Source organism: Lepidochelys olivacea (assembly GCF_965140295.1).
Source record: "Lepidochelys olivacea isolate rLepOli2 genome assembly, chromosome: 12".
Taxonomy (NCBI): Eukaryota; Metazoa; Chordata; order Testudines; family Cheloniidae; genus Lepidochelys; species Lepidochelys olivacea.
This window is the reverse complement of record NC_140422.1, coordinates 13,118,795-13,139,220: the sequence shown is the minus strand read 5'-3', so window position 1 is coordinate 13,139,220 and position 20,426 is coordinate 13,118,795. Positions and strand designations below refer to the sequence as shown.

At 38.6% G+C, this 20,426-nt stretch overlaps 1 protein-coding gene across 8 annotated transcripts in view; it reads right to left on the bottom strand.

Annotated features, from left to right (window-relative positions):
- RPGRIP1L (RPGRIP1 like) overlaps positions 1-20,426 on the bottom strand; it is a 140,918-nt gene that overhangs the window by 114,031 nt on the left and 6,461 nt on the right. For all 8 annotated transcript variants that reach the window (XR_014713796.1, XR_014713797.1, XM_084645018.1 and 5 more), the window contains 5 exons: positions 18,830-18,921; positions 17,888-18,032; positions 14,105-14,403; positions 10,831-10,930; positions 8,549-8,692 (listed from right to left, as the gene is read on the bottom strand). Coding sequence is in view for 6 of the 8 variants with exons in the window: in XM_084645018.1 (XP_084501144.1) it covers positions 8,549-8,692; positions 10,831-10,930; positions 14,105-14,403; positions 17,888-18,032; positions 18,830-18,914 (773 nt within the window). In the remaining 2 variants the exon portion in view is untranslated. The remainder of the gene's footprint in view (positions 1-8,548; positions 8,693-10,830; positions 10,931-14,104; positions 14,404-17,887; positions 18,033-18,829; positions 18,922-20,426) is intronic.

Below are 20,426 nucleotides of genomic sequence, written 5' to 3'. Positions count from 1 at the left end.
TTCATGAAGGTTAAGTCCATTGATGGCTATTAGCCAGGATGGGTTAGGAATGGTGTCCCTAGCCTTTGTTTGTCAGAGGGCGGAGATGGATGGCAGGAGAGAGATCATTAGATCACCTGTTACGTTCACTCCCTCTGGGGCACCTGGCATTGGCCACTGTCGGAAGACAGGATACTGGCCTGGATGGACCTTTGGTCTGAGCCAGGATGGCCATTCTTATGTTCTTATGTGGTGGAATCTCCTTCCTTAGAGGTTTTTAAGGTCAGGCTTGACAAAGCCCTGGCTGGGATGATTTACTTGGGGATTGGTCCTGCTTTGAGCAGAGGGTTGGACTAGACAACCTCCCGAGGTTTCTTCCAACCCTGATATTCTATGATTCTATGATTATTTTTTGCATATATTTCAAGCTCAACAAAAAGAAACCCCTGAACAGCTTTTTACAAATACAAAATAGAGTGACATAAAAATCAGACTATAGCAATAGTCCAATAGTCTATCACAGACTATTAGAAAAATTGTCACAATGCCATGCTGGAAACAGAAAATGGACTACGAAGCTTACACATCTGTAAACCAGCTGAGGACTTGAAATACTTACTCTTATTCTTTAAAATATTGAAGTTCATTGTGTTTTGGTATTGCCCAGTAAATTGTCCTTACACAAATGATAAACAAGCTCATGAACCTGGGATCTTCCCCAAGAAACAACCTAACAAAATGCTAAAATAATCACGTGTCCAAAACATGTTATCTATATAAAGTTGTAGTGCATATAAAGAGCAGCATTGTCTCTTACTAGCTATTTAAAAGCTAATGTAGTGGCACATTTTTATTAATCTTGTTTCACCAAACAACACTGATCCCTTCAAACGCTTTTTACAGGAGTTGTTTTTGTTTTTTTTAAGTAAATGAAAGGAGCAGATGATAGTGGGATTTATGATGTGCAGATGTAACTCCAATGGCTCTGGACAATCCAAATTAACCATTATCTTCAACAGTGACAAACAGTATTTGATTTGAATGGTTTTGCCAATGCTTATTAACACACCAACCCTTCAAAATCAGGAAAAATTTATTAGAATTGAGTTTAGTTTTGACAATTCTGACAATATCTAACTACATATAGTTGCTAGCTACTGAAAGTAAATGACACTTATTTTTAAGTAATGTATGGATTTTAATATATATTTTCTCAAATATTTACAAAGGCAAGGGCATCAAGCTTTTCCTCTCAGACATGCAACATTTTCATGTTAATCCTATTAAATGGCTGTGTTCTGGCTGATCAGGTACATGGGTGAACACCTGAAAGCCTGCTGGCAGTGGTGGGAACACATAGCAGAAGCTGCCTTTCCTATTTTGCTTCTCCTATAAAACCATGGAGAGATATCTCCTCAGGTCTTCCACAACTTACATCACAGAGCAGCAGCTGAAGAGACAGTGGTCCATACGAATAGTGTATGTATATATACTTAAGTGGTCATCTGGACAAAGCACAGTACCTCATCCCAATTATTCTGTCTCTGAGCAGAAATAGTTTATGCAAAGGGATCATAAGTCTAATATGAAGCAGAATATGAGCACATATTAATGCTGTATTTTCCCTTTATAGACAAAATTTGGTCCAAAATAACTTGCTCTGTCCCCTCCCTCTCCTCGTCTCCCAAAAAAGTTCCAGGTGAGAATAAAGAAAGTTCATTTAATATTATGGGCTTACTTTTTTCTCATTTGCATATCAATTACACCAGTGAAATTAAATCAGGAATGGCTCCATTGTAGTTACATTAATGTCACTGAAATCTGCAAACTATCAAATGTAACAACACAGACAGCAGTCAATGGATATTTCTTGAAGACAGCTCCTATTGCCATATCAAGTAAGAAAACAGCTCTCAACTCTTTCCATATGGTTAGCCCATGTTCAAACAGAAAACAACTTTCAGGAGCTCTTCCCTCTCTATTCAGAGGTAAAGAAAGAGAAAATAAGAGAACTGGCCAATATTTTTCAGTAGAACAGGATCAGTCTCCCATCAATGCCCCAGGAATTAATTCAGGTTAACTTTAATCATGGAAGTAAAAAAAAAATATCATCACCACAGTGTATACTTTTGTCATTTCTCCAAACACATTTGAAATGACAAAACTATATACTGCCTTAAGTCATGTCCATTAGTCCATTAACACTTTTAATAGGCAAAAAGAAAAGGAGTACTTGTGGCACCTCAGTGACTAACAAATTTATTTGAGCATAAGCTTTCATGAGCTACAGCTCACTTAATCGGATGCATGCAGTGGAAAATACAGTCGGGAGATTTATATACACAGAGAACATGAAACAATGGGTGTTACCATACACACTGTAACAAGAGTGATCAGGTAAGGTGAGCTATTACCAGCAGGAGAGCAGGGGGGAAAAAACCTTTTGTAGTTATGATCAAGGTAGGCCATTTCCAGCAGTTGACAAGAACGTGTGAGGAACAGTGTGTGTGTGTGTGGGGGGGGGGGGGAATAAACATGGGGAAATAGTTTTACTGTGTGCAATGACACATCCACTCCCAGTCATTATTCAAGCCTAAGTTAATTGTATCCAGTTTGCAAATTAATTCCAATTCAGCAGTCTCTCGTTGGAGCCTGTTTTTGAAGTTTTTTTTGTTGAAGAACTGCCACTTTTAGGTCTGTAATCGAGTGACCAAAGAGATTGAAGTGTTCTCCGACTGGTTTTTGAATGTTATAATTCTTGATGTCTGAATTGTGTCCATTTATTCTTTTACATAGAGACTGTCCGGTTTGGCCAGTGTACATGGCAGAGGTGCATTGCTGGTACATGATGGCATATATCACGTTGGTAGATGTGCAGGTGAACGAGCCTCTGATAGTGTGGCTGATGTGATTAGGCCCTATGATGGTGTCCCCTGAATAGATATGTGGACACAGTTGGCAACGGGCTTTGTTGCAAGGATAGATTCCTGGGTTAGTGGTTTTGTTGTGTGGTGTGTGGTTGCTGGTGAGTATTTGCTTCAGGTTGGGGGGCTGTCTGAAAGCAAGGACTGGCCTGTCTCCCAAGATCTGTGAGAGTGATGGGTTGTCCTTCAGGATAGGTTATACATCCTGGATGATGTGTTGGAGAGGTTTTAGTTGGGGGCTGAAGGTGATGGCTAGTGGCATTCCGTTATTTTCTTTTTTGGGCCTGTCCTCTAGTAGGTAACTTCTGGGTACTCTTCTGGCTCTGTCAATCTGTTTCTTCACTTCAGCAGGTGGGTACTGTAGTTGTAAGAACGCTTGATAGAGATCTTGTAGGTGTTTGTCTGTCTGAGGGGTTGGAGCAAATGCGGTTGTATCGCATTTGCTCCAACCTCTACAGCAAACAGGGAAAGATTAAGAATGAGCTCTCAAAACTGGATACTCTCATAAAAAGCCAACCTTCCACACAAACTTCCTCGTGGCTGGACTTTACAAAAACTATACAAGCCATTTACAACACACACTTTGCTTCTCTACAAAAGAAAAAGGACACTAAATTATCTAAACTTCTACATGCCACAAGGGGCCACAACAGTGGTTCCCTTAGCCCACCCAGCAATATTGTCAATCTGTCCAACTATACTCTTAGCCCAGCAGAAGAATCTGCCTCTCCTTCTGTCCCTCCACCCCCACAAACAGTTCTGTGGTGACCTAGAATCCTATTTTTGATGTCTCCGACTCAAGGAATATTTCCAACACACCTCTGAACAACATGCTAGCCCACAGAGACCTTCCTACCAAGACTACAAAAAAGAAGCATTCTGGATGGACTCCTCCTGAAGGTCAAAACAACAGACTGGACTTCTACATAGAGCGCTTCCGCCGACGTGCATGGGCTGAAATTGTGGAAAAGCAGCATCACTTGCCCCTTAACCTCAGCCGTGCAGAACACAATGCCATCCACAGCCTCAGAAACAACTCTGACATCATAATCAAAAAGGCTGACAAATGAGGTGCTGTCATCATCATGAATAAGTCGGAATATGAACAAGAGGCTGCTAGGCAGCCCTCCAACACCACTTTCTACAAGCCATTACCCCTCTGTTCCTACTGTGGGTTACCAAAAGAAACTACACCATCTATGTCCACATATCTATTCAGGGGACACCATCATAGGGCCTAAACACATCAACCACACTATCAGAGGCTCGTTCACCTGCACATCTACCAACGTGATATATGCCATCATGTGCCAGCAATGCCCCTCTGCCATGTACACTGGCCAAACCGGACAGTCTACATAAAAGAATAAATGGACACAAATCAGATGTCAAGAATTATAACATTCAAAAACCAGTCGGAGAACACTTCAATCTCTTTGGTCACTCTATTACAGATCTAAAAGTGGCAATTCTTCAACAAAAAAAACTTCAAAAACAGGCTCCAACGAGAGACTGCTGAATTGGAATTAATTTGCAAACTGGATACAATTAACTTAGGCTTGAATAACGACTGGGAGTGGATGTGTCATTACACAAAGTAAAACTATTTCCCCATCTTTATTCCCCACCTCTCCCTCCACAGTTCCTCACACATTCTTGTCAACTGCTGGAAATGGCCCACCTTGATCATGAGTACAAAAGGTTTTTTCCTCCCCGCTCTCCTGCTGGTTATAGCTCACCTTACCTGATCACTCTTGTTACAGTGTGTATGGTAACACCCATTGTTTCATGTTCTCTGTGTATATAAATCTCCCGACTGTATTTTCCACTGCATGCATCCGATTAAGTGAGCTGTAGCTCACGAAAGCTTATGCTCAAATAAATTTGTTAGTCTCTAAGGTGCCACAAGTACTCCTTTTCTTTTTGCGGATACAGACTAACACGGCTGCTACTCTGAAACTTTTAAATAGAGTTTTTGTTTTGTACCTCTTATTTCTTTTAATGGTGGTCAAATAAAAAAAAAAGCAATCATTTACTCTTAAGTATCACATTAGTGTCATTATTAGATGTTTATACAAGAGAAATTAGAACTGTTTCAATTCACATATCAAATTATATATTAACCATTTCAATTTAGAACTATACACATAGAAATCAGGACAACATGCATCTTTGTGTGCACATTTACATTTCTGCTTTTAGTCCAACTCATTTTTTTCATGTGGAAATAGGGATTTGGATGTGTGCGAAGTTAAATAAATACCTATCCAACAATCAGCAAATCTCTGATCTGCAGACACACGAACAAGCGTGAGCATGAGAAGTCAGGCGTGAGAAGTCAGATGGAAACGTGAGTACAAGTTTATGTTTGCAGTGGGTCTTATTTGGCAAAGTTTTACTCATGTGTAGTTCTACTGAATCCCCAATGCTGTATTAAGTCTACCATGTCTGGTCCTTCTAATCTGGGAATGGAACTGCTACAATGCAAACACTGTAATCAAGAAAATTTAATGTACTATTCTCCTAAATCTGTGTTTTCAATAGGCCTGATCCTGAAGTTCTGTTGCAAAAAAAATGCTATTATATATACAAAATACACTATTTTTCTATACTGAGAGATGAAAGATGAAGGGCATTGTCAAGTATCTGTTTCACAAATGCACTTCTGAGCGGCTTCAAAATATGTTTTTGGAAAATACCAAGAGCAATTAAGTTACTTGAAGGACTAGCTGCTTGCAAAAATGTAATTGTTCAGAATAAAAGCATTTTGGCTTGAGCACTATGTTCTGTAGAAATCATCCAACCATGAAGTAATTATATTCTGTCCATCTCTAAATTAAATACAACCAAACTAAATTAAATTAAATGTTATGTTTAAAAAATGTAACCAGCCTGATATCCTATGTGCCAAGTTTCTCAAAGTAATATGCCCCTATTTAAAAAACAAAACTTCTAATGGAAAATTATAAGAAACACAGTATCTGCAGCTGTACTAGTGAATGCTGCAATAGTCCCCTCAATGCATAGTCTAACCCAGTGGTTCTCAAACTTTTGCACTGGTGACCCCTTTCAGATAGCAAGCCTCTGAGTGCGGCCCCTCTTATAAATTAAAATCACTTTTAATTATATTTAACACCATTATAAATGTTGGAGGCAAAGGGGGGTTTGGGCTGGAGGCTTACAGCTCACGACCCCCATGTAATAACCCCGTGACCCCCCTGAGGGGTCCCGAACCCCAGTTTGAGAACCCCTGGTCTAACCCACTTGGACAGACACTAGTTTATGTTCTGTGTTGTGCCTGTTTTGAAGTGCAGCATAGAAAATCTAAGTGCAGGATGGGGTGGAACTGCGAGGTCAAAGTGGCTTTGAGCCACCTTTGTGATTCTTGGATTTCAGGCTGCTTTGGGCTTGGGGTGGTCCCCAGTACACTTAATTTTTTACTTTTTATATCCATGTGCATGTGATTTCACAGTGAACTCTTTTTTATTTACTGTAGCACCTCCTTTACAAATAGGGAAATTACATACATTATATTGTTTACTTTTTATATTGAATTTGGTTTAAAAACCACAGACACATGGGCTGCAAGGACACAAGAGTTTTGCTAACAAAAGATTATGTGGAACATATGCAAAAATCACATCTGAGTGTTCTAGGGGCCACAACAACAGGAAAAAAACATGATTTTAATAAAAGGGTGTTTTAGTTCCTATTTCATGCCAATTACAGGCTTGGGATGACTAAAAGTTTATGCCAAGTTGATGACAAACCAAACTGGTTGATTAAACAACAACTGCAAGGAATTTCAATTATATTTTCTGTAAACATTATGTGCCATAAATGTCAGGAACTACTAGTATATAGATTTCTAACATTTCAGGGCCAGGTTTTAAATAAGGAATCAGATATCTAGGAAATACTTCCAGAATTTCAAACCTGAGCTTATGCAGACAGGAATGGAAACCTACAAATAACAGTGTTACTAGTACCTGTACAGTCATTTTATTAATGTAAATAACTATAGATTTACAGTACTATTATAGATTGCATATATTTAGAATCTCTAAAGTTAAGGTAAAATATATACATAATACATACAGATTTTTTTCTAAGTGGAAGTATTGCTAATACCCTTTTAAACTATTCACGTTATGTTTTAAAAGAAAGACGTTCTAGACTGAGATCAATTATGATATGCTAAATAATTCAGCATCAACATTTATTAAATATGTAGTGCTACTGATGCGTACAGACACATAAGCCAAGGTTCCTGCCCAGAACGATGTATGGTATAATTAAGGGCCTAATTTGCCAGTATTAAGTCTGCAGAAACTTCCATTGAAGTCAACTGGATTTTCGCCTGCATGAAATAGAATAGTGAGCCCTAAATTAAACTATAATGAAAAGTAGCAATAGATAATGGGTGTGAGTTAAGATTGAGGAGGAAGACACAAGATGACAAAAGGAGAGCAAAGTGCTGTTGAGTGTAGCTGTAACAAGATCAGGCCACTCAATAGACCTGTCCTGTCTAACTCTTAAAAAGATACAGAGCTGGCAGAGAGATTTCTTGCGTCAATTCAGTTCTAAAAGTCAAAATATTAACTTTAAACAAAAAGAGAGATGTAAGTCATTAGGAAAGTCAGGAAGAAGATAAAAAATAAGCACAGAAGTAGAACTGGATGAGAATAAGGGAAATTAGAAACAAAAATGTGGTGAGAAAAAATAATGCAAAGGAGAAAAGAAAATGTTGAGGGTAGAGAATAACAGAACAAAAAAGAAGGACAGATGATGAGGATAAAAGAAGAAAGGGAAAGATAAGAAAAGTGAGGAATTAGGAAAAGTAGAAGGAGAAATATATAGGAATAAAAACAAGAAGAGAAGTCAGGGAAAAAAATGAGAGGTAGCAAAGAGGAGGAAAGAATACAACAGTCTTCAGTTTCTTCCCCTGCATACCTATAGAGGGCATTCTGCTGTATGCATTTAAACATCTGTGCATGTCATCATTTTATTGCATTTAACAGCTTCATGTTCATTTGACTGAGATCATCATATGTGTGAACAGGACTGGCTCTAAAACAAATGGCTCCCCAGGTAAGGAGCATCTTCGGTGCCCCCTCCCTCCATTTGTTAAACTTTTGAATACCTAATTTTTTATTGCATTTGCAGCCCATTTCACATCTTTGATTCATGATTTGCATGCATGATTTATCCCGGTCATATAAGATGATAAATTACAAAATAGGATTTGTAAAACATTTTACTTCAAGCATTCTATTTTCCCTTTTGTCGCTAACAACAAAAACAGCATTCCAAGCCCAGTGCCTCCCAAGCCCGGCACTCCAGGAGATTGCCTGCCCCTATATCTGGCCTAGTGTGTAAACTTAGGGTCAGGGCCTACCTTCAGCATACTAACTGGCCAGGGTCAGGCAGGACAAGGCTTTACTTGAATGCCTTAGTACTCAGCATTACCACACAAAGAAATAAGCACAACAAACTTCATTTGTTTCTAGAATCATTATCTAAATGTCCTGTACTGTTTTGAGAAATATGGAGGATATATGAATTAGGACATAATTAGCTTCACCCTAATACATATAGAAGGCTTTATGGCTTTGTAATATGGAAGCTTCCATTTTTCAGAATACCTTTGCCCTGTTGCTTTTTGCTCTTTCAGTTGCAGAACGGATTCTTCAAACTCTTTTTCCTTCTTCCTTAGCTGATTCCTTAGCACTTCTCCAGTGTGCTCCAATTCTTCAATCTGTCCCTTTTGTGACTCAATCATGTTTTCCCTGCAAGTTAACAAAGCAGCTTGTGTTTAGAGGTTTTTTATAAGACCTACATGCACACTTAGTTCATGTAGGGGGATGCAAATAGTCCAAAAAAAAATTAGATGATCAAATATTAGCCACATTTTCAATTACAATAGCTAAACCCTTCATAACATCTTTAAAACAGCATATCGTAGATGGCTTAAATTAAGTTAATTTGTTTAGCATAAGCTATTATGTCATATCACATCTGATTTATTTACATGACATATTAAGTGTGTCCTATTCTTAATTTTCTGCTGCCAGAATGTTTGGGGGCAGGAAAACTTCACCTCCAGGCACGAGAAGATTAACAAATCCTCAATGGACTAAAAGAGGGAACTCCATTTTTAAACTTTTATTTTGGGTTATGTGGTGGTGTGCACTGCAATTTAGGCAATCTGCATCAAAATTACTAACTTTTACAAGTAGTGGAATTTATTCTGATGCAGTGATATTTCAGGTGAATTCCACCCAGATCTGGGTTTGTCCTGAAAGATGAGCAGATCAGCACATCATATTAATCAAAAAATGGTATATTGGTAACTTTGAGAATCATCTTAATAGACAAATGACCAGATCTGGAATGTTTCTTGGCAAAGTAACCTCATATTTTTTCCATTGCAATTATAGAGGTAGTATTCAGTGTGGCTACCTTGTATGTCTTTATTAATAGTCTCTTTCACTATACAATTTTTTGTACGTTAGATACAGTTGCTAGCTATTAACTCTAGTAAATATATATGTTGCATCTTGAGAAAACTATGCTTACCATTCACTCCAAGAGGTAAGGTACATTTACTGCATATTTTACTCAGTGAAAATTATTATGTATTGTATTTTGAAATCACCCCTTTAACTGTTCACCAGGGACCAAATTCAGGGGTCATATCAACAGTATTCTAAACTCCTTTAAGTGGGTGGAATTTACACCCAAGGGACAATTTAGTTTATGCCTATATTGAAAATTTAGCCCTTTTGGGTCCTCAAATAAATCTGACTTGGATAAATGTTACTGACAAATGTTTTTTGCCATACGCAAAAAATGGACTTAGGAAAAGCCAGACCTCAGAAAACTAGAATAGGTACTGATAAGTTTTAGGGCAGAAAAATACTATAACAGAGTCCTGTAACTTTAAGTTAGAAATTAACTACTTTTGCTACGTTTCCCCTCCCCACCACACCCTTGGATAACACAGCCCTCAGAGCAGGGATGTGCCAGAGGTTCTCTGTGCTCCAAGTCTAACTTACAATGCATGCCAATTGAATTGAAGAGCAGCTTGGAACCTAGGAAATGCAAAGATGACTCATGGTATGTCTACAGAGCAACTAGACAACCATGGCTGGCGAGGTGGGAGAGTCCCTGAGCCCGGAATTCTACACAGCAAAGAAACAGCACTGCAGCCCAAGCCCAAGCCTGCTAGCATGGGCCAGTCGCAGGTTTTTCTTTGCTGTGTAGACATATCCTTAAAGCCAGCTTTGCCACCCCCATTCTCTGGGCTGCACCGTCCAAGACGCACAGTACAGAATCTGGCCCACTCGCTTGGACTAGGAATCTTCACAGTTCATCAGTTAAGTAACATCTAAGTTAGGTCACCACTTTGATGGGAGATCTCTAGACTAAAATCCAGGTGCTTCAAGAAGTGTGTTGGTAATAATTTCATAGGTAGCTTTCTTCCTTCTGTCAGTGTTAACCCAATAGCCTAGCATGGGGATAGGGGACACTGTGCTTGCAAGAAGTGCTGGTTTTTGAACGAAACATAAGTTAGAAATTAACTGCTCTGGCCACTAAGAGTCATAAAAAGATTCCAAGGCAAATTTTGCATGAGTAAGGGTGTTAAAACCTGACCAAATTCCAACTAGAGTACATACATTTTACTCTATTAAATTTATCTGCCCAATGCAATTTGATAAGGGATCCTTATACTTTCTATTTCTAAATCTCTCGTGCAGTGTTGCTGATGCCAGTACAATCAATGCCAGATCCTAAGGCCCCATGTTTTGTTGGAGTGGAAGCCCTGTAAGACACTTTGATGGTTGCAAAATGTGTTTTTTCTCACTAATATCACATATACTAATAATTGTATATTATAGAAAATTAAGAAATACAAATATCATACAAATTTCTTATCTCAGCCCTTGCTTCTTCAAGCAAACTATGTCCGTATCTTGGGAGCATGGGTTGGGGGGATCTCAGTTCTACATCCTGAAATCTCATTCCTAGAAATAAAGAAAACAGAGAGGCATATTTCTGACACTGAAGTTCATGAAAAAGATATTTAACATAAGGGAAAAAATCCTTACACAATATAAATATCTGTACTTATTATATAGATATCATAAAGGGTATTTTTATATCAAATACACAACAGAATGCTATGTATAAATTCAGAATACACACCACACAGTTCAGGTATCAAAATTCCAGTATGGACAAAACAGCATGCATGGTTACAGGGAAATGTTATCAGTAGGCTTTGATATGGGTTAGAAGGAGGTATTTATTGTAATTTGACAAGCAAAGAACATAAATACCAGCTTCAGTGCAGGAAGACTGAACAGTAATGATAATTTAAAAAATGGTTACTGCCTAGCAACTATTCTTGTTCTCTGATTGGACTAACTCTATGGAGCCATACTGGAGGAGTCATGTACCTAGTTTAGCAGTCACAGGACCATGATTAGTAGTTTGTACCACTGAAAGGCGCTAGCTAGATGTAACCTCCCTGAAGAGCTCTGCTAGGCTAGTTGAACAGACCTCCCAAATCCAACATCTAATCTTATTGCAGCATCAAGAGATTAGTGATTTGCTAATGCGTGAACTGAACTCAATACATCAGCTTTTCAGACTTCAGACAAGAGCACACTGAAGATACATGTCACTGAGGCTGCCGTCCCTCTAGATGAGTGAGTTGTGAGATGTTCAATATACAGGAACACCAACAAGCTCATAAAATGAACTAAATGCACAGTCTTTTAGACATTCCCTAAAAGAAAGGATTTATAAAAGTGCAGACTCCTGTCAGGCCTAACATTCACAAATAAATTCTCATTGTGCTTTCTAGCCTAGACCTACCAAGCTTTCGATAAGAGAGACTTGGCTGGATGAGATCTCGGAACTTGTCCTCAGGTAAGCAAGCAAGCTACATCTTATGTAGAATCTAGGATGGCCCCTCTGAAAGTCAGAACCTGAATTCGGATTGAGATGGTTTCTCCTTGTTTACTCTCAGATAGAGATATTAGGCAATTTCCTGCAGTATGTTTGGGAGACCTTACTGTATTTTTATGTATCATTGAGGGCAAGGGATTGTACAGCATTCCAGGAACTAAGGATAGTGGGAGGTGATTAGGCAAATTCACTTTTAGCCTGAGTTTAAACTGACTCAGAGTCATGTTTCTGATCCAGCAAACGAAAAGAACCTTCCGTTCGGGGGGGAGTGTTAGGGTTAGGGAGAAGAGGCAGGAGGTGAGAAATCCTTAGAGACGGGTTGAAAGGACCTGCCAGAGCCTAAGAGTGAGTTGGAATGACCTCTGGTAAGCCTTATAGCATGGGTGTAGGGTCTTTGTTTTTAATATGTTTTCTCAGTAATGCTTTCAACTTAAAAATAAATGTGCCTGCTTAAAAAGGGCTCTGTGGTAACTTGTAATGAGGGCAATTATGCTGTTTGTAGCCTCTGAGGAGAAAGCAGGGCAAGCCTGCTTAGGCAGTCTGATTTGCTGGGGAACAATGCTGCCTGGAAAAACCACAGTCAGGAGGGAGAGAGACATGGGTTTCTGCCCATGAGAGGTCACAGTTGAGGAGCTGGGAGCCTAGAGTGGGTGTCCTTACTGGACCAGAGATGGGGAATACAGATGCAGTTACCCTGAATTGTGACTTCTCTCACAATATGTGAGCTATCTTGCTGTTTTTATACACCCAGCTGTTGGATGTATGTCTTAAGTAAATTGTGCTTGCCCCTAGGTGACCACTGCTACTCAAATTAGATTCTGTAGACATATGGCCAGCCATGCAACTCCTACTGTAGGGCTCTGCAGAGGCAATAATAATAATAATAATAATAATAATAAGAGTACTTTTTTTTTTTTTTTGCAATAAAATAAATCTTTGTAAGATTGCCAAGCAGGAGAACAGAATATCACAATCTTTCCACAAAGTGCATGTATGCCAATTTTAGCTGCCATGGTTGTATTTTCTCACCCATAAGACTAAAACGTACAAATGCAAATAAAGCAAAAACTAGGGCTCCTTTCATATCCCAAAATGCTTTACACAGAAAGAAAAAGGAGTTACTGTAGTCAAACTGATAGTGCTACAATTAGATATGCAAATACAGCAGGCAATGCTCACCTCTGCCTTGGAGAACAAAATATTAGCCAAGACACTAGGGTTATCACTTTTTTTCTTTTTTTAAAGACAAGGCAGCAATCTTTAACTGCAACACAGAGAGACATGAAACAAATAGAAAGAATCTCTGCTTAACAATATATCTGAAAGAATTTTGCAAGAATAGGTCTAAGCTACAATAGTTTGCTCTTCCAAGCTGAAGACCATTTATAGTGTGTCATAGAGCATTCCTAGTTTTCTGTCCTTGCACCACATTTAACTACAGTATTGTAGAGGCAGACTAATTGAAATGTCTAATTGTAATTCATGATATCACAAAAGGCTGAAAGAACACAGTTATTAGGTATTAAAAATTTCACACTATATAAACATTAGGAGAGTAAAATGCAAAAGCTTATTACTTTTCATTGCCTGTCTAAAAGTGTCAGAATTACTTTATTTTTGGCAGGTCAAAGTGTCATAGTAACTAATAATCTCAATGTGCTTTCCCAGCTGAATGAATGTTTGCAAGAGTATGGGATATTCTCTTTACGGAGAAACTGAAAATTTGAAAAAAAAAAAAAAAAAAAAAAAAAAGGACAAATACGCAATGTACCTGACCATGAGTCTGACACAAAACTCATAGAAGTTAATGGGGAGTCTCCAGCTGATTCAATGGGTTTTGGATCAGGCCCCATGACTATTTTTTACAAGTTATTTGGATAGATACAATAAACTATCCAAACACAAATCCCTTCACAAACTTTCTCCTTATAAAAATGTAACATATATAATTGAACTCTCTTATATAATTTAATTACCTCATATACAAGATTGAAAATGAGTGCCCAATTCTACTCCTCTTGTAGTCAATGGAAAGTCTTGAATGTAAAAACCTGCATTAACGATGATTCTATCTCAACATATAACTTCCAGAATCTACATATGTATAATTATTTTTCAAAGATTTGCAATGTTGTACACGCATGTATCAGAGAGTAGAGCCTAGACCCAATCAGGATATTGTCTATTAAAAAGTTATTAGCACATAATCTCAATTTTAATTATACCTTTCCTTGTGCGCTCTGGGATGGCGACAGCCTCGTTCACTTTTCTGAGACCAGTGTTAATGCGAGATTGAACATAGCTGTATGGAGTGTGCCGATGGCCTTGAACTTGGAGCTGCTGTTTGGTTGAAATGAGTCTCTTGCGGATGCCTTCATTTTGTTTCTCAAGCTCACGAACTTTCTCTTGCAGCTGCTCAATCATTTCTTCAAGCTCCACATCCTGGCCCAACCGCTTGGGGCCACCACCAATCTGCTCAGATCTTTTCTTGTCATTAACAAGCCGAATTAACTTGGTGGCCATTCTGTGGAAATAATAAAAAGATGAAAAAGAATGTGAAAAGTCAGCATAAAAACCATTGTGTTGAAAAGAACATAATCACTGTGAAGTCTTCAGCGTAAAACCTGAATAATAAATTGCAGGTTTTGATACAACTATTACTGCCTGTGAAGAAACCTTTGAAGATAATTGAAACCACTGGGCAGCAATCTGCTTTATAGCACTGACAAATAACAGTTTCCTAAGGCTTATCATTTAAGGTTAGTAAAGAGAGGACACATATTTAGTCCATATGCTCCTTAAATATAATTTTTAATGCATGACCTTATAGAGGAACTCTGCATTCTGTTAAGTACAGTTACAGATTGGGGATGTGGTGGGGCAATGTATAAAAACTACAGTTCCACAAAACATTAAACTATTGAACACATGCTAATAATATGCAGCATTTCAGTGATGTATTGTTTCAACTTTCACTGTAGTATTTTAAACCACATTTCAGTTCTAAAAATGCTGAAGAGTGTAGGTGAGCATGCCTAGAAAGCTCCTCAGGAGAAAGAATCTTAATAGTTCATGTTGCCATGGTAAATTTTATATTCAGCATGTAGTACCAGTGTGCTAAGAGAAGTAATGATTAGCTGTGGGATATAATTAGATGCAGGAAGTGTGGTTTTCATCTGTCTTTAAAAGGATAAAAATTTTGCTTTTGGCATCTCAAGAGTTGTACCTTTGATTTCTTTTAGTTTTGATAAACATTGGTAAGCCAGAACAAAAGACAGAGAGGGCACATGGGAGTGATGTAATATGCAAGAACATAAAACATGCCCAGCAGTGAATACAAAAAACTTGGCATAGAAAGAAAGAAAAGGTGGCTTTGATGAGGGAGACAAGTTCAAGACTTTACAAAATTGGTCGCACATCTTTAAGAGCTGTATCTAGTTTATGGGGAATCTATTTTTGCAGAGGCCCAGACAGGAGATGGAAAACAAAGACACACTTCATTTGTTTAAAGGAGTTTGTTTTACTTAAGAATGGGTACAGACAGAAGCTTTTACTTAAAAGAACAAAAGTGAAACAACAAAAAATAATTCAGAATAGCTTTGGGATGTCACAGAACTGCCTGCAAGCAATTTTCTGATATATATATATTTCTACTGCATATTCAATCCATGCTTCTAGCTACAAGGACTCCAGCATTGGGAAGAAATTTGCAGCTGAATTGGTTAAGACTTCTTCCTCACACACAACAGAGACAATGCACCGAGGGTTTGATTTTTTATTTAAAATATCATTTAGTGCATCCACTGCATTATGACCCAGGTGGCCAATTACGGGCACACTGGGTGAGTTTAGGCAGTCCACAGTGCTTCTGTCATTGGTCTGAAACATAGAAAATTCCACACAAAAGGACATGTGATCCATCTGATCAAGTACCTGGCAGCAGTCATTACTGGGTGCTTCAGGGAAAGCTACAATGCAAATATGTAAAATAATGACCTGTACAGACTGAGCTAGATAGATCCTTTTTCATTCTGTCCCATACTACAAAAACAATAAAACACTTAAAGAGCTTAAAAGGTGGCATATTTAGATCTGATTAAAGATTTTTAAGATATTGAACAGCTACTCCTCCGTAGATATGAGGAAAACAGTTGAGAATGCGCCACTTTTAAAAGGATAAGTAAAGATGGAAAGACTTCAGGGAGGGTGAGGTAGGATAGAGAGCTGAACTGCTACATGTGGACTATCCAAAATGTGGGATGAAGTCTCCAGTCCCTGCTTGTGCCTCTACAACCTCTTTTTTCAACCTCGTGGATGTCTTTAGGATTTTTGTCCCCACACAACAACATAATGAAAGCCCCAATGGAGATGGGCTCCAAGATGTGCATGGCAGATGGGTACACCAATGCACAGACTCACAAAACCTCCTCCACCACACAGCTGCACTACATCCCATAGCGAAGAATGCAGGATTCACCCCAAACTGAGGGAGTGTGGACGGGTTACAATCTTCTATGTCATAAAAGTACTTTGTACATACAAACTAGACATAATTGACAGTATGCAAGAGGTGGTTTCTGTAAATCGGAGATTCCTAAATTGTGATCATTGGAACACCAGCAGCCCATGGTTGATCACACTGTGCTAGCTCTGCTCCTGGCTCCCAGCTGCTAAACTGAATTAAGAGAAGCTAAAAATCCACAAATGCTTTTCTAACAGTTTTACAGGTATCCAATTTCTGTAGTGGTCAAAAGATATATGTTTACAAATGAGAGGGGAAGTGATCTGTGCAATGACAAGCGAGAGGACAGGTGGTCCAAAAAACAATTTCTCTATTAAGGTGTGGTCCACACTATAAAAATGTTTGAGAAACTCTGCTAGAGGATACATACCTAAACAGATGAGATCATCCATATCATCGTATGCAAATACAACTATATGAGAGCATGAAATGTCAGAAAAAAAATCTGAGTCATCTCGCTTCAAACAGAATCCAGAGTAGCTCCAATAGAGAAGATACTTGTTAAATGGGACTGAGAAATGGATGAGATGTTTTCATGAGCAAAATTCCATGTTTTAAAGTAACATGGAGCAAAGCACTTTAAACAAGGGAATATTGCAATACATTTTTATTTTTCTACTGAATATATCTGTTTAAAAGTACATGTTCAAAATGGAGGGTATGAGACAATTGTTTTCTCATAGCACAAATTAGCAATGTTATATAAAGTTTTTATATACACAAACACATACACTCCCACCCATCTCATACTTCTCCATTTGCTCTTTATTTAAGCCCTTTCGAGGCCTAATTCATTTACTTTTCTTCAGTCTATATCTTTCCTCTCTTCCTCCTACATTTTCTTCTCTCGCCTTGCATTTTCACATGTAAATAGCCTATTGCTCAATATTTATCTAGAAATCTATAAAACCCCCATCACTACAACATGTGGCACCAAATCTTTACTCCTTTCTATTCCTCTTGACCCTTCCCCCTCAACCAAACCTAGTACTTCTTAACTATGAAAAGATTTTTTAAAGGCGGCATGCACTGTCTCCTCCTCACTCTCTCCCCTTATCTTGAAAATGTTGATCCTTTTTCTTTTCTCCTTTCCACTCCTCCCTGCTCCTCCTTTTTGGTTTCCTCCATCTCTATTTCCTCAGAATTGAAGGATCTACAGGCCTACCATGCTTATGTCAGTAGGAGAGCAGTTCACGCCTGGGACCTGAAAAGGTAGTACTAGGACTCCTCCTATTTCAGGTGTCATGATCGGTCTCTGAGTAGAAATCAGCTCAGTGGAGTAAGATCAGAGAGGGGAATGTACATAACACAACATTGTGCTGCCAGATTTTCTGTGGGCCATTTTAGGAGTACTAAGGATTTCACAGACCACTCTGAAAGGCTTTCTTACTCCTGTTTACACTATTTTGATTTGTTGATGATTAAGGTTTACAAGAACATATTCTCCAAATTTGATTTTGGTTTAAAAAAATAAGAAGATTCAAACCTTTTAATTTTATCTTCTTGCTTATGTGCATGCTGCTTAAGTAAGATGTTTTCATCATGCAAACGCAGGAAACGGTCTTCTAGCTCCTCACGACTAATCCGTGAGACAGCTTGCCGAGCTTTCACATTCTGTACAGCTGATGATTCTAACAAGCAGAAACAAAATCACAGCAAATTACTTTCACGATTCCCAAAGGAATATCATCATTTTGAAACCTAGCCAGTTTTAAAAAATGAGTTTAATGTAGTTTCATGTTCAACACCTGGCCAAGTCTGTCTGCCAATTGATGATCATAAACTCATATTTTCTAATCTTTTTAATGCTTTCCAATCCTCTGGATAGAATACCCATACAAATGACATGGCAAACTGGGTAGCTAATAGATGATAGAGGGGAAATAGCTTAACTGATTCACAGCACTTTATGTGTAAACACACAATCTAAGAAGTAAGCTGTCCATTTTTATAGATTGGACAGAGTCCCTTTTTAAAAGCAAAGTAAATTTATTCACACCAAACTATAAAAACATTAACTGATAAAGTCCAGGAAATTCACTCTAATTTATGAAATAAGCCTCAACACAGTAGATGACAGTACATAAAATGGATCTGATTCTAAGAGGAGCAGAGCACCTCCTCAGAGATGCTGAGTGCCTTCTGCTCCCATGTTCAATGGGACAGCTTCTGCTCGCACTAACATCAGTTGATAAACTGGATATGGCTCGATGGACTTGCAGATCCTCAGCACCGTGTAGGCCTGAGCTCAATATAAGTAGTACTATGAACTCTGAATTATCTTACATCTTTGTGAATTTAACCCAGACTCTGAATATTATCTGAACTTAATTTTCATAAGTGTGAATATAAGAAACATTTTTAAAAGGAAGCCAACAAAGTCACTGATCAAAGTCTGTCACAGTAATAAACAACAGCTGGTACAAACCTTGTAATCCTCCAATTCCAGCTAGATTTAGACCTACATCTCTCACAGGCAGGTCTCCTGCAGTTTCATCAGCTGGAGCAGACATGGTTTATCTGTGGATAACAAAATTCATATGAAATCCTTTTCCATCTGTAACTTAAACTGTGAGACTAGAATGAACCATAATTACATCATATAAAATTAATAAGAAAAAGGTAATGACAAATTCACTATAATGACAGACTCATTATAGTAAGACCTCCTGCCCCAAATGTATAACTCAGGGGTAAAGGTGAAAGTAAGCTGGCACGGTACGGCACGGCATACTGGCAAGAGTCAATAAACTGTGCTGGACCTGACCAGCTTCCCCAGGCCGGCGATTTAAAGGGTCCAGGGCTCCCTGCAGCAGCCGGAGCCCTGGGCCCTTTAAATTGCTGCCCAAGCCCCACTGCTGGAGCCCTGGGGTAGCAGCAGCGGCAGTACTCTGGCGGTGATTTAAAGGGCCAGGGTACTTAAAGTCCCCACCTCTTCTGGTTGAGGCTACACCCCCTGCTCAGGACTCCGGCGTACTGGTAAGTCCTTTAAGTTACTTTCACCCTTGCTAAGGGAACATTAAAAACTTTCAATTTTAACATTATGCCAATTTGAATCATAGTATACCATACATACTCCTTTCTACAGTACAGCTCCTATAATCTATTTTAAGAAGGGCTGTAGATTAAACTTTTTTTTTTCCAGGGTCTGATACAAAGCACAATGAAATCAATGGAAAGACTTTAATCGACCTGGTCCAAAGCTCATTGATTTCTACTGTTTATAGCAGGAAACTTAAGACATCATCAGGTGGAGCATTCTGCTGTGTTCCCCACTGTGAATGGCCTAAGAGAAATGGAGGGTGTTCCTGCTTATATTGCCTTTCCAGGCCTCATTACTTCTCATTCAGTTTTCCTCAAGTGATCTCAAATATTTGCATATTAAGGATCACTTCTTAAAACAGAGGCTTTTATGGACACCTCACCTCCTAAACCTGATCTTGCATCTTCTATGATGCAAACGGAATGCTTAGACACATGAAGGAATAATACTAGAACATATTAAAGAGAGAAAGTAATACATTTGTTTTAGAGTAATGGGTGCAGCTGTTTGGTTACAGTCCCCATGTGTTTATTTCCTTGAATAACATTGTCGGCAGAGCCACACTGCTCTAACTCCTCCAGGTTATTTTGCAGTTTGGTTCTATTTTTCTGTGGGTTTACATCCTCTCCAGTTTTGGTGCTGTCCACAAATTTGACCAAAGCAGAATTAACATAGAAGAAAGACATGAAGCCTTGTGCAGGGGTCAGTGTTTCCCATTTGCATACCCCCATAGTAGGTTTTCTGAAAATGAATAGTGAGTCCAGAAATGCCTTGGGAAGTTTAGAGTAACAGCCGTGTTAGTCTGTATTCGCAAAAAGAAAAGGAGTACTTGTGACACCTTAGAAACTAACCAATTTATTTCAGCATAAGCTTTCGTGAGCTATAGCTCACTTCATCGGATGCATACTGTGGAAACTGTAGAAGATCTTTTTATACACACAAAGCATGAAAAAATACCTCCCCCCACCCCACTCTCCTGCTG